The sequence below is a fragment of the Aulostomus chinensis genome, chromosome 16 (assembly GCF_037954235.1).
Source record: "Aulostomus chinensis isolate RoL2024-O1b breed Wild chromosome 16, RoL_Achi_v1.0, whole genome shotgun sequence".
Classification (NCBI taxonomy): domain Eukaryota; kingdom Metazoa; phylum Chordata; class Actinopteri; order Syngnathiformes; family Aulostomidae; genus Aulostomus; species Aulostomus chinensis.
Genome location: NC_141335.1, coordinates 8545744 through 8561071, shown reverse-complemented (window position 1 = coordinate 8561071; position 15328 = coordinate 8545744). Strand labels below are relative to the sequence as shown.

General features: G+C 40.5%; 1 protein-coding gene across 5 annotated transcripts in view; it reads right to left on the bottom strand.

The window, feature by feature from the left end:
• Window positions 1-15328, bottom strand: part of hmx3a (H6 family homeobox 3a) — a 110336-nt gene that overhangs the window by 86299 nt on the left and 8709 nt on the right. For 2 of the 5 annotated variants that reach the window (XM_086180111.1, XM_086180112.1), the window contains 2 exons: window positions 4762-5059; window positions 2340-3958 (listed from right to left, as the gene is read on the bottom strand). The exons of 2 other annotated variants lie outside the window; for them this stretch is intronic. In XM_086180111.1, the coding sequence (XP_086036237.1) occupies window positions 3336-3958; window positions 4762-5050 (912 nt within the window). In that variant the 5' untranslated portion in view covers window positions 5051-5059 and the 3' untranslated portion in view covers window positions 2340-3335. Of the gene's footprint in view, window positions 1-2339; window positions 3959-4761; window positions 5060-15328 lie in introns of those variants that run through there. One more of the 5 variants, XM_086180113.1, reaches the window with a different exon arrangement.

Below are 15328 nucleotides of genomic sequence, written 5' to 3'. Positions count from 1 at the left end.
ATCTGTACAGATATGAAAGCTGCGCTTCACCCTTGGAATATGTTTGACGTAAAGACGCATGAATACGCTAAGTAGAGTGTAATTTCATATCCTGTATGAAACTATAATTCTCTACCGAGATATGATTGCTTGGTCTCTACAAGACCCGCAGGAGGGATGTGATGCGCCTTTCTCTGTGGCTGACTGCTGCATGCAGCCATCCAACACTCTATTTGTCCAGTACAGAGGCAGCAGAAAAAGAGGATAACATTACGTAAGGTGGTCGTACCACTTGTGTGTTTCCAAACTGGCACTAAAACCATTGATATGGCTCGAAATTACCCATTCACCACTCCATTTTAATGTAATACACTGAGCGCGAGCTCCCCGGTCACGTCCGTTTGCCCCCGTTCCTGCAAATGTACTTTATCTGATTTTGGCCCCCCGCTCCCCTATTCTCCTTTACATAAAGTCACACAAATGGAAATTATCGAGTGGTAATTTTTTCAATTTATGCGCGCAAATCAAGGTCATAAGCTACGGCGAAGCGCTCCGTGAACGTTGCTCGTGCTTGACGCAATATATGCCGGCAGACGTTTGCGGATCGATATGTGCCAGAGGAATAATGCTATACTAATCTATTAATTTGCAGTAATGGAGCCATGTTGAGTGTGCGTGGTAGGTACACGTCAATACTTGGGTGATCTGACGATATTTGAATGAACCCTTTGTCTCGTGATGAGGTCATCATCCAGAGTTTATAGCTGACTGATTCATTTCCAATAATAAGCCTTCAGATGGAAGTTGAAAATGGACTTCGAGGGACATGTTGTGAGTCACTTTGAAACAATTCCATCCGGTGGGTGTTGCATTTCAACTCATATCTGTATGTTATAGCTCTAATACGTCCCATTTATTTATTGATGTATATTGCAGCTAGATTAGAATCTCCTAAAAAAAAAACAACAACAACAAAAACCAAAACCTCCTCTCATACTCCAACAGTTCGTTTCAAACAAATCTCAGGTTTGGAGTCCGAAAAGGCCACAAAAGAAGAGATAATACGGGCTGTGCAAGCATGGACGGAATAACTTGTTTATAATCTACATGGATGCTCATGAACCCACCCACCCCCCCCCCCCAAAAAAAAAACATTTAATGTTTACATTTTATGTTTATTTAATATTCACGAATACTTTGTTGTTTGTAACTGTTATTAGCAGTTTACCAGAGTATTTACTTCACTGGGAACATAACTGGAGATTCAAAACAAAATGATGACATGTAGTTGAGAGAGTTTCTCAAACTGGACCTTGTCACTTTCCAAACAAAAAAGAAATCTTTGTTTTCTCAAACTATGTTTTTTGTTTGTTCTTAATTTCATTAACCTTTGAGGCAAGGCCATTACAGAGCAATTCTTTTTATCATTTCAGTGCAATTTTACAATTTCATCTTTTCACATCACGGAACATGTTGCATCGATGTGGAAGAAAACCCAAATATCCCTATGTTGGCTGAGATTGTTTTCATGTTGAATAAAATGCTGAAGCACGATGGGAAAACATTCCTTCTGACCCTTGAATTGTTATTTCGACGAGTCACACACCAAAGCTTCCCCTCCTTGAGGACAAGCGTCCGGCGACACTTGTAGGATTAAATGTTCACACAAAATACCAGTTAACTACGCAGCTGGAAACGTTACACCTTCCTAACGTTTCTTTATATGAAGTGTAATAGTAATAATAGAATGAGATTTTCATTAGTACGTATGTTTTGAAACAATTTCCACGCGTAGTACACATGTAGTGTAGAGTATTTGAAACGTCCTGTCAATAACAACATGGGAAAAGGATGAGCTGCTAAACTGAAGTTGCAGGTGCAGGTGGAGGTATCTGCCACGAATCCTGAATCCTGAGTCTTCTTTTTATGAACACGAACACACACAACACACACACGGCTATGGGGGGGGGGGGGGTGTGACGACACGTTAAAAGACAGCACCAGCTCACGCACACTCAGCGAGTAAATGTCCTCTTCTGAATACATTACTGATAATTTTGGCAAGATGGTGCCAATTACGCATCTAATTGACGGAGCTATTTTGTATGTAAAATAACGTTTTCAAAGTATGGCAGGAAGATGATTATACAAACCCACCTGCTTAAGCCCCGTGTGTGTGTGTGTGTGTGTGTGTGTGTGTGTGTGTGTGTGTGTCATGGTAGGCCCTGTTCCTTTTATTTATATCAGATTCATTTGTCGTTTCACGTGTAATTTCGTTTTGGAATTTCATGATTTTTTTATTTATTTTATATATTCATATTTTAACAGCATGAATATTTTTTATTTATATTTATCTTGTCTTTGAGAGACAAAAATAAATATGATTTTATGAATTTGGCTCGATTTTAACGTGGAGTATAAATCTAGAATACAGCACATGATCCAGTCCTGCCAAAAAAAAAAAAAAAAGTAAGGAATATTCTCCATTTATTTCACAACATGGTTCAGCAATACAATATCAAAACGTTGTTCCTTTTTTTTTCCTGTACAAAGAAGAAGCCTCAAGTGGCATCACCCCTCCTCGCTCCTTATTAAATATATACATTTACATATTTTGTACACCAGTTGATGTTTTAGCCGTGGATTTAAGAAGCATGAGAATCAATGAAACTAAACATAAAGCCACATTTTACAATTGACAGTGTCTTGATTGTCACCCGTCAAACTTTTTAAAAAAAATGTTTAAAAAAAAACCAAAAGAACACCGGAGGGGAATAGGCTATATTACAACGAATCCTCATTAATATTCCACCGCGGATGACGAAACTTTTCTCCTTGAATGGATGCATTCATTCACAGCACACCGTCAATGTATTGCACATAATTGTATTATCAGGTTTTTTTTGGGGGGGGGGGTAATTTTGTCAATATCAGCAAACCGAGGCTGCTAATTATTGTAAACAAGGTAGTTTGTTTAATATATCACATATTTTCCTGTCAGAAACAGTGTAAAACATGAAAAAAACAATTAAAGACACTCGTCAGCAGGCAGTGTAAGTAAGTGGACTCCTGAGGTAATAATAACACGTAATAATAATAATAATAATAATAATAATAATAATAATACGAAACATGTTAATTGAATTGTCAGATCACATGTAAACGGCAGCCTTTTGGAAAATGGCATTCTTTTTGTTTTGTTTTAGCCAAAGTAGGTCCATGTAGGCCTGACAGCGTCTCTTTTTATCTTTTTTTCTGGTTCTTCATTTAGTCAGTTGTACAAAAATATTGTCTTTTGTTTAACTTTCGCATTAGTTGATTTTGGGGGAGTAAAAACCCAACGTGTGCAGCTAAACTCAAACTGGTCTGAGCAGCGGCACGGATGTGACGATGGGGTGGGAGTAGTAGACGCCTGGGTGCGGGAAGGTGAGCAGCGGCTGGCTCACGGGCACGTTGGCAGCGGAAGCTCCGCTCTCCGAGGCAGAGTTCTCGTGGTAGAGGATGGGCACCCGGACTATCCTCTGCGCCGCGGCGTGGCTGAGGTTGGCGGCCTCCAGCTCCGCGGCCAGCTGCCTTTTCCACTTGTTCCTCCTGTTCTGGAACCAGATCTTCACCTGCGTCTCAGTGAGGTGGAGGGACGCGGCCAGGCCGGCCCGCTCTGAGCTGCTCAGGTACCGCTTCATGTCGAAGGTGGACTCCAGCTGGAACACTTGGCTCCGGGAGAAAACCGTGCGAGTCTTCTTCTTGCGGCACGGCTTCTTGTCCTCGTCCCTCTTCTTCCACTCCTCCAGCTCCTCTTTTTTGGCTTCCTCCGTGTCGCTCTCCTCCAGGATGATCTCATCGCCGCTTTTGTTGTTGTTGTGCTCGTCATCGTCGTCGTCGTCTTTGGCGTCTGGCTCCGATTTGAGAACCAGATCCGGCGAGTCTCTGTCCGTCCCCGATGTTGATGACGAGTCTCTGGCTCCTAGTTTCTCGGCCACTGAAACGGGGACACGGCAGACGTGGTTATTCACACTGTCTATCCTCTTTTTTATGTATATATAGTCCAGCTTTAGGGGGAAAAACACCTTTCACATAGAACCTGTGCAACCAACAACACGATGCGCTACAAATGTATTCCAATTCCACAAAAAAAAAAAAAATACTCACCGAGCAAATTAAAAAAAAACCCGAGTCCTTATGTAAATTGACATTTTAATATCAACAAATTAAAAAGCAAATAACCTGTCATGTCATCACAAAGCAAAGACAATAGTGTCACTCATACTGGCGTGGATTTTGTTTTGTTCTGTTTTTCCAGAAATAAATCAGCGAGAGGAGCAGGTGAGAGTGACCCTCTGGGGTGAGATGTTTTCAGAGAAACAGACAAATCAAAAGCAGGCTGCGCATCCCCGTCAACCCCCCCCCCCCCCCCCCCCCCACCACCATTATTTGATATTGTCTACTTCGTTTATGCACACTGCGTCACTTTATTGATCTATTATCCCGCATGGCAAAAAAAAACAGGCCTTAATGCGGGGCGTCAATCCTACTAGTGCGGTGGCAGAGACACCCCTCCACCCCTGATAATTACAGTCCCTAAACCTCTTCTGAGAAGACTGACATAATTAAACAATAAACATAATACTATTTACGCTCTGAAAAGTCTGATATTTTTAGTAAAAAAAAAAAATACAGGACTAATTTTGTTTTGTTTGTTTACTTGCTGTCTAAAAAGTGTATAATTTAACGATCAACCCCCTCAAAGTGTGTGTAAACGAGGTGTCCTTCCGCCACTCTTACCTTCTGTTCTGTGCAGGTGGGCGGTTGAGCTGAGGGTGTAGGGGTACCACCACGCCGACGTGCGCTCCAGGTAGTGAGCCGGTAGACTGAACCTCTGCGCCGGTAGGTCAAAGCGTGGAAAGTTGAAGTCTCCGACTTGGGTAAGGGAAAACCCTCCCTCCAAGGCCGCCTTCGTGGCAGCCAGCACGGGTTTAGGCTTGGAAGGTTTGCTATCACAGTTGAGCAGGTTCTTGATGAAGAAAGGCGAGTCCTTAGCCGAAGCGCACGTCTCCTGCGTGGTCTCTGGCATGGCTGTGGTCTGAACGCGAAGGGGGACCACGGAAGGAAAATAAAAAATAAAGCAAGCCTGACTTACTTACTCTTTGAGATCCGAACTGCGACGTCTCCTTCTTTTATATAAATATATATCTATACATATGATTTTAAATCTTCTCGGCGTTTGAAATCGCTAGTACATCGCGTCCAAACATTAAGAAAATAACGTAAGGAAATGTTTGAAAACGTGCGTAAACGCGGAGATAGATCATCCCGGGCTCTTCCGTCAAACCGCGTCCACCGTGTCAGTCAGTGTGGCGTCTGATGCTAATGATGAAATAAAAATGTCATCCAAGTTAAATGCGGAAAGTATAGGCGATTGGGCATGTACAATGGCAAATGGGATTAAGGGAGAGACTGTGAAGAGAGAGAGAGAGAGAGAGAGAGAGAGAGAGAGAGAGAGAGAGAGAGAGAGAGAGAGTCCTCCCCTCTCTGTGAGCTCTGGCTGCAGGCTCCTCTGTTATTGGTCTCATAAAGTCCAATTAGGCAGCAAATGAACACAGGGCTGTTAGCGCCAAAAAGGAAGGTTTGGGATAAGCGCCTCGACGCACCACTACCACTAACACGTTTACTGATGCACTTCCTCTCAGGTAGCAGCTGGATTTTTATCATGAAGTTGGCTATTCATCACGTGAATTTATAGATTTAACTTCTACAACTATCTCATGAGTGTTTATCTAACTTCCTTTAAAATGAAATCACAGTAGGTTAACTGAAACATATGCCATCGTGCGCGCGCGCGCGTGTGTGTGAGCGTGAGGAAGAGTGTGTGTGTGTGTGTGTGCGTGCGTGTGCGTGTGTGAGAGAGAGTGAGGAAGAGAGAGAGAGAACCGGCCATAAAGGTGATCCAACAGCACATAGACCTGATTTAATACTGCAACAGAGTTTCATGTAAACTCGTAAAATAAAATCAAATGGTACAAAAGTCTGGGGGTTTAACACCGGATCAATAACACGTTCATACTCGTGCCGACTCGTTATTACGCCGACAAAATTAAATAGCGTGATGTCACCACTGCGATCGACACAATACTGCTTCTCAAACTAGAGTTGTTGGGTTTTTGAGAGCGTGTGTGTGTGTGTGTGTGTGTGTGTGTGTGTGTGTGCGTGTGTGTTTTTAAGGCCTGACTGCACCTACGTACCGTGTCACCAACGGGCGATTAGATTCATATTTCTAATTCATTGATTTCCGGCGAGGGCCACTTCCGTGAGGACTGTGGCTCCCGCACTCATTTATTCCTCCCTAATCGATTTGGTTAATTCATCTATCAGATTGCACTCTTTGTAAATGCGCTATGTATATTCACTCATTGATATTAATTGACTTGTTAGAAAGGTGGTTGCCGGTGTTGAGAGGAAGTGAGGGGAGACAGCGACCTCTGTGGGCAACAAGGGTGAAATGCAAGTTCATGTGTCATGTGCCTGTAGGTACTTGTTGGGCTCCATGAGACTCAGACGGAGCAGGGGATTTTCTTCAAGAAGGAGATAAAGGTTTTAGTGTCGAGGTGTTTTGTTTCGTTTTTTAATCATCCGCAGTGACTTGACATGCATCAGTTTGTCTACGTTGTAATTGTTTACAGTGGTGTAACTCTTATCTGCTTTCAAGACCTCACTGGAGGCATTTTAATCAAAATCTGAACAAAATATGGCCTATTGCAATGCTCAGAAAAGCCGAAGGTGTAGTGTTTGCTAAATAACATTCCAAATGAAGTATTGTGCTGGTGCAGAGGTGTCCCAGCCTGAAAATGTTATAAGAAAACATATTTGGTCAGAGCAACTGCAAAAATTCACATCAGTATGTTTTGTTGTCTATTTGTGAGTAAAACTAACTGGGCAACTTTTGAAAACCCTCTGAGAATACAACCCTGCAAGCTTCTACTTTTTTTTCTCCTTTTGTTGTTCCCAGAATGTTCTTCTTAAAAGTATAGGGTGGCAATAAAAAAAACAACAACAACACTATAACCTTCTAAAATATTACATTGCAATAACCTTTTTCGAAAATGTTAGCATGCTTTAAGATAAACAACAGATTGTGGCAATAGTTCAAAAACAATAGTTCAAACGTTACTAGAACCTCTATAACTGTAAATTCCTGTAAATCTGAATCAACATTTTTGCCTGAGACTGGAGCTGTGACACAGGCTTGTTACATTAACATTGTTAACATTTGTTTTCCTCACAGTAGAGTCAGTAGGGTTTTTCCTGAACTGTTCCTGAACGCATTACAATGTAAAATACAAAGGTGTCGGGTCACTGAAACATCAGAAGTGCCGGTTTCAGTATCTGAAAATATGTTTCCATGCTCATGTGGATGCTAGAATTAAGCGTTTATATGTCTTCAGCGTTTAAAAATACAGCTGAGTTAACTGTGTTGCTCATGTTGAGCTGCTGCTACAAACTTATTGTCAGCAAACACACACACACACACACACACACACACACATTTTTCCAGCTAACTTTCCTCCTCAATTTAGCATCTACGCCTGCTTTTCATCCTACCTCTGAAAGAGCAGGAAAAGTCAAGCAGTCTTAGCAGGTAAAATTCTGGTCTGACAGCCTCAAATACGCCGCTCCTTCTCTTCTTCATCAGTTTTACTGGCAGAGTAAAAGCCACGTCGCCATCTACTGTATCGATGTGAATAACGTCATGCTATTCACTGACAGGTGCACTGTCTTGGGTGAGAATGGGATGCTCAGCTCCAAAAGTAGAAAATCAATATGTATTTATATTGTGGCAGCTGGTCACAAATAAATAAAATATGTGGGAAACCATGAGGCTGTTTATCAGATCAAATAATAAACTTAAAGTTATTGTACATAGCTCTTGTCTCCCCCTATTGGCATGGAGAGTAATTACAACACGGGATATAAAAAGAACACTCGACCTTACCACACTGACTGTTCCTAATTAAGGCACTTCAAGAATATGTGCAGAACTACACATACCATTAGCTGCACTCACAAATATTTAAGGTATTAACATTACTGAACACACACATACACACACACACACACACACACACACACACACACACGCACACACAAAATATGAAACGCTCCACTAATGGTGCACCATCAATGGAACATCACCACAGACACAAAAACTAAAAAACTACAGGAAATGCAAAGAGATGTAAAAGTCACACAATTAAACGTTGATAAGGAGAATTCTTTTTCTTTGAAATATTCTGAGAATATTTTGAGGACATTCTTAATAAACAAACATGTTATAATCTGTCAATAGCATTCCCTGTTATCTAGGAGCTCAATTCAATCAGATTTAAATAATTAAACGTATATGTATTATCTTCTCATTGTATTCCCATTTTAACCTTTGAATTAATGTCACCTGATTGTGGCTTTTCAGTCTGACAAGAGTTAAACTTAAACAATGAAATACTATTGTACTTCTGGCAAAACATGTTTGGATGGAATAAAAAGAACAATACAGGCCAAAAAATAACCGCCGCCCAAAACAAACAAGAAATTAAGTGTAATTAAGATCAAGAAGCCAGACAGTCAATCATATTATGCATTGATTAGAAACAGGTAGAAGACATTGGTCATAGAGGCCCTCTGAATGCTCCATAAGTCTTTTTTTTTTTGTGTTGCTCCTCGGGTAGGTTACTATGACTTTTATATTATTTATTTCAAAGCGCCCAGATATTGATTATTTCACAAGGAAAAATGACAAATGGCAGGAGGGAATGACACGGTCAGCAGGTTCTATTAGAGAAATGATAGTGTTGCTCGTGGTTTGTTAAAAGGTCCAGTTTAGATACTTTATAGGTTTACATCCATCATCGTCTAATGACCTATTTGATGAAAAACACGCGGTCTGGTGACAACAGCCCTGTGCAGCCAACTTCGCTTTGTAATTGCTCCCATATTAAATATAGATTTTTGTTTTGATATCTTGTGAGAATTCCTTTCTGTGGGTCAAAATTGTGATAAAAAACATGGATGCAGTGGCAAAAGCTCCTGGAGGGAAAACTGGAAAGGAAATGGGGAAGAAATGCGAGTATGGGAGGTTGGATTTTTAGTTTAACAGAATGCATGATTCTCCATTACAAGTAAATGTCCTGCATGTGAAAAATCTCAAATGTTAAATGTACCATATTGTGTAGATTATGTCACTGGATTTATCCGACTGAATTATTATTGCTCATTCGTGTGTTAGTACAGTTTTACTGGTCCAGGTGAAGCCCTTTTTTTCTGAAGTTTAATTTTTATCTTAGAATTCATGATATTTTACACAGTAAACTTTCAGTTAATGTAGTGGCAATTAAACTACAGTGCATCCCTCTGAACTGCTGTTAAACATAACTTGAATGAATGGAGCATGAATTGGAAATACTAAAGGAAAAAATGTGTATAAATTTCCCCTTCAGCTCAATACTTGAATAAATACGACTAACTTCCTTCATACTTGATAATTAATTATTCCCTTCAACCATCAACTCTATTATCTTTGTCCCATTTTCAAAATCAATAAAACTGAAGAAAATAAACCATACATTAAAATTTATTCTGAATATGATCTCCATTCTTCTGCATTACTAAACCAATCTCAAAGAGTCTGGCTCGGGGTTAACACGGATGTCATCCAATTTAACACCATCAACGAGGATTACAAACCGTTTCCATAGCACGGTGTTGTAAAAAAAACCATCTCGTCAACAGCAGCAGCACCATTTATTGGTAAAAGCTGTCCACCTCTGTGTCCTTCTTGCACTTTAACTGGGCACTCGTGTTGGGACGAGCCATTAAACCACTGAAGGCCACACAGAGATTGCCCAAGTATTGCATTTAACTTGTAAAGGAATTGGTGGCCGTCCAGTGACCCGACAAGCTTTAATTGGGATTGTGCAGGTATTGATTGTAAGTGGCTGAGCGAATCTTGACTTACAGCCTGATTAGCTTTTATTCGCTACCTTGCACCAGCAAGTCGAAGGAGCTCAATGTCATTTAGTTCAGAACACTTCAGCAGCCACTTGACTAAAGGGAATCCTGTTACTTCCTGTGTAAACAGGAAACAGTCTGTATTCTAGATGAAGCTGACAGCTTCTCTGCTGAATGTGCTTTTGCCCCATGAAGCTGTAATCATGTCAGATACTAATAATTTAACCTTGATCCCATACGGTCTTTCTCTCTCATAAACCACCAAGTAGTTAATAATACATTTGTACAGATGCGGTTTGTTTAACCTTGCCATCTAACTGTATAATATTCAAACTCTGAAACAAACATTCTACTCCCTGAAAGGAAAAGACACCTAGCTGACAGCATGACTCACTTACGCGCTACTGCCGCTTCCTTTTATTTAACCCGTTGCACAGACAGAACTTTTTGCTTCATTTTGACTCATTAGCAGCAGGCATCAAAAATGAAAATGTCACTACCTGCAGCCACTGGTTGACTCAAGGTGACCACACACTTCTTATGCTGTTGTACATCAAATGCAGACAACACAGTGTCATTCTGACCCACATCAGATCATGTTTGGTACATCAGACTTGACAGGACTCGTTATCAAAATGCGTGAAGTTTCTACTCTATGATGAAGTATCAAAGTTGGCCGCCATGGCACAGTAACACCATTTACCAATCGCTCACAGTCTTCATATTTTCAGAATTCACCACCAAGTTCTTAAGATGTTTCTGATTAAATCTGAAATGGATCTGGTCATCAAACTGGGATGTGCACATTAAAGGGTTAAAAAAAAACCACCACAAAAGAAGCCATTTCCTGTTGCCACAAGGGGACGCTATGTCTCAGGAAAATGTAATGGAGTCTTTCTTGGCTCTCTGGCAGAAAATTCCTTGGTACAGGTCAGTATTGAATAAAACTCAATAATCAATGTGACATGTATCAATATCTCTATATTTTTGTCTGATTGGCTGACACCAATACTGAACGTCAGACTGGTGCATCCCCAGCTGTAATACTCAGAATATGAACACTTCTTTTAGAAATAATTTGCATACATGTTATTTAGCATGTGAGGAAAAAAGTAGAGGATTTTGTTTCCTTAATCTCTCCTGTTATCATATCATCTACATTTGAGGATGAGGACCTCTGAGGGGTTTGATTGTAAACAGTCACAGGAGCAGCGTCGCTCTCTTTCTTTATTATGAGCAGCTTCGTCCAAGCCCTCCAGGCACCCGGTCTCAATATCCAGCTTCTGTACCTTCAGAAATCTGCCCTGTATTGTCAGTGAATCTGGGCTTTTACCCAGCCTGCCTGGATGTGTCATTACAACTCGGTAATCTGGAGAGGACAACAGAAAAGTTCTCATCAGTGTCAGCCTGAGATATAGATATGGGCTGGGTAACAAATGGCCAAATGCACAGGCAGCAGAGCAGACCATCAATAAAGCAATTTCTTGTGTCATAACAGCTCCGCATTTCCTAAAGCCAACCTTTCAAAACTTTTCCCTCTGCAAATCGCTGCAGCCCCACCATTAGAGTCTTGCCTTGTGAATTTAATGGATTCCGTACAAATAATATTCCACCATAATGGAAAAGGTTGAAGTCACTGAAGACAGATGAAGTCATAAACACGTATAATTGAGAATCAAAGACCGATAAATTTTAAACTGCTATCCATTTTCTCTTTTTAGATGATGATCTATGTCGCCGTGGCTGCAGGAAAATGGAGGAGATTATGGGGGAAAATTATAACAATAAATTTTCTAAACATACACCTTGATTATGCTTCGATTTTTTGGAGGGGGTAGAGGGTGAGGGAGGCGGTTAGAAAGAGGGCTGGGATTGCTGATAGCTTGCTGGCAAAATGGCACCATAAAATAGGTTCCCTGCTCTTTTGCCTGCAGAGCGTAGGCATGCCTGGAGGTGTGATTTCCCCCCCTTTAAATGGGGGAAATGAATTGTGTAATTTATTGCAAACGTGCGCACAGTGAGATTAGATCAGCATATCCCATCAAAGGAACAACAATCAATCAGCCTCTAGTTAACAGCTTGAAACACATAAACCAGGGCACCTAATGGCTTTCCAATTTAACAGATTGATAGACTTATCCGGTCCTAAGGGATGAATTAAGAAAACCGGGTACTTTCACACAGGCAATGGCACTTTTGACAGGACCTTTTACCCTCCTTTCTAGCGTATTTGCCATCTTTACTCCTAAATATAGAGATAAGGTTAAGATGAAAATAAAGACAAAGTTGATTGTCCCTCTTTTCTACCCCCGCCACCGCTTTCCTGTTTGAGAAAGCACTCCACAGCTGATTTGTTATTCAGATGAGGCAGGAGTGGAAGTGTGTCAGATGTGGAGAATGGGCTCATTTTAATGACCTGATTATCGCGGGTCATTTGGAAACTGTGAAATCAAGGGAGCTATTCAAAGCCACTTAACAATATCAAAATGTGACCGAGCCGACCATTCAACCAAAAACGTAGCTTCAAAAATTGAAACATTTGAACTTGTTTTGTTTCATATCACTTTAAGTGTATCATTGATTTATATTAACTCATCATACAACAAAAAAATATGAAAAGACAGGTCTGACATTTTATGGGAAAGATTTTTTTGCCCCGGGGTTAAATGACAAAAACGATGCCTGTTTTGTATGATTGCTGATATTAGCAGTTTGTTAGCTTAGCTTAGCATACCGACTAAACTACTAAACTAAAACAGAATTTATATCTCGTTTGTTAATTTGTACAAAAGACAATTTGCTATTTATTGGAACTAGCGATGCATGATATTAGAATTTTTTTTTTTTTGCAAAAAGCCACATTAATAAATATGATGAGAAAACTCATAGGTGGATGCTGATCATTTAAAATCTCAAGCACAGAACTAGATGACTATAGAACGAGTGGGACATCCTGAACATACTACTTGTACTGTACGTGAACAGTGGGTTGCTGTACAGAAAATGTTATGCATGTACTTTCTGATATTTATGCCAAAGTGCATCTGAATTGTGATTGCGAAAGTTCAGCTCAGAAAAAAATAAAACAGCCATACTTGAGATCTTTAAGTGGAACAAAACTATTCAAATCAGCAAAATTATTCCAAATGTCTTTTAAATAGGGTTAACTGGGAGTAGTGCTCGCTAAAGAGCTACAAACACAGAGCCTTGACCCGGAGAGATGGTGTAATGAATCCTCTAGAGGAGTCAACTAATCTCCATGTCACTGCATAATTGAGTAGCTGTTGGTATCAAGGATGTGAATCTGACAAGGATGAGAAAGTGTTACTCAAGACCCCAACAACCAGACGAGAGGAACCAGTGAGGCCACAACCACGGGGGGTGGGGGGTGGGGGGTGGGGGGTACCCAGAGGCCAGACAGTCCGCTTCAGGGTCTCAGGGCCTCGTAATGCCAGTGGTGATGAATGGGACTGAGCACCACATTAAAGAGCAACTAGATCTTCTCATCAGAATTAAGTGTATGAGGAGTTTAGATCAATTTCGTCTCCTCTCAGAAGCTTCAGGGAAATGGATTAAGATTCAGCTCGTGGGTTGGAAGTGAGCCAAAACTGATTACTGATAGATCAATGAATTGGTTAATGAATGAGTCCATTACTATCTGATGAAAACTGATAGCACTTTTAACTGCTTCTTTGTTTCTCCTTTTCCATCAGGTTGGTGGAGAATCATCTGTCTGACAGGAGGGTAACAGAGGAAATACCCAAACACAAGACAGGAGCACGACTGTTACACACAGCAAGTGTTTCCACTTGCCAGATTGTGTTTTCCAATTTGACACTTGTGTCTTCCCTGTGGACACAACTCAACTGAACCTCTTGTTTAGTCTCTGGGAATCAAGGAGCCCTGCCCCCCCCCCCCCCCTCGTTGTGACAGATAGTAATTGGTGTTTGTTTGCCCCCCCCCACACTTTTTTTTTTACCTCTTCCAGGAGCTGTCAGGACTGGCCAGTGAGAGGAAACGTGAGCAGTGACAAGTGAGACGTGTCTTCACTCACAAGGTGAAGCATCCAAGGTGTCCACAAGTCATGTGTTCACATACTTCAGCCATGTAGACACAATCAAAAAAATGTGGAGGCTACTATCGATACTTTAAACTGAACAAAGAAGTTGCATTGAATCCATCCTTAAATAGTGCGGATTAACACTAAAGGGACCAATAAAATGCTTTTTAGCTGAGAAAGAATGACATGTGTTGTACTTGCACAACTTTTACAGTTACAGCTTAAAAAACGAAAGACAAAAATCTTTCAATGCGATATACTAGTGTGGCCGATATGTCAGCTGAGTCTATATGCTTTCCAATATTTGCAGATGAGAGTTTTCTTTTTTAACGTATCTTTATAATAAATTTTGATTATTATCATTGCCAAAAGATCCCCAAAAATCCATTATCGGCCAATAAAGTTAATAGCTGAACTGTAGATTTTCCTGCCTTCATTTGATAACCTATACATATTTCCATCAATATCTGAATACCCTTATTCCCTAATATCAGCACTGGCCAAAAAAAATCTGATATAGATATCATATCCAAATAAGTTCCAAGTATTTAAATCAAAAAAGTTCAGATTAAGAGGAATATCTACAGGAACCTGGAGGAATTTGTACAGCGAACATAATGATTCAGTGCTATTTTAGATAGTTAAAACCATCCAGCACTGTTACATCCTGGCATTTATCTTTTCTGTCAATGACATTCCCATTAACGCCTCTTACCTATTCCTTGTTTCTCTCTTCTTTTTTTCATTTTCCAATGATGTATGGTTGTTATAGGCAATTGTATTAGTCAAAATCAGGCATTGATTATTTGTAAAAACATAAGTGCAAATCAAATCTTCATTGCGTGGCGACAGATGAGAGCTGCCTACCTGTGCACACACAGGAAAAAGGGGGCAGTTATTGACCAATTGATTTGATGTGAAGAAGGGGCTTTTCTTTTCCCTGCAGTGAAAAGACCTTGACTGTTAGGCTAGCAATCACTCCACCACCCTACCTCCAACTACAACTACCTCTAATACCCAACTGTGTCCTCAATCTCCGCTACGAACGGCGCAGGTATGCAACTTTTCCGTCAGCGCTGTTATGTATTTGGCTCTCTATTTCACTTTAATAGGGAAGAAATTGGCAACATATTCTTTTACAGCCCCCTGGTACCATTAGAAAGCATGCTGTCAGCTAGATTATTTATGAAAAACTATTTCATGCTTACTTACATTTGCTGCTTATTTTCCCCCAGTGTGACCTGCAGCAGATTTAGTTCCATTTCGAAAGCCTTAAAGCCAATTCTTTAT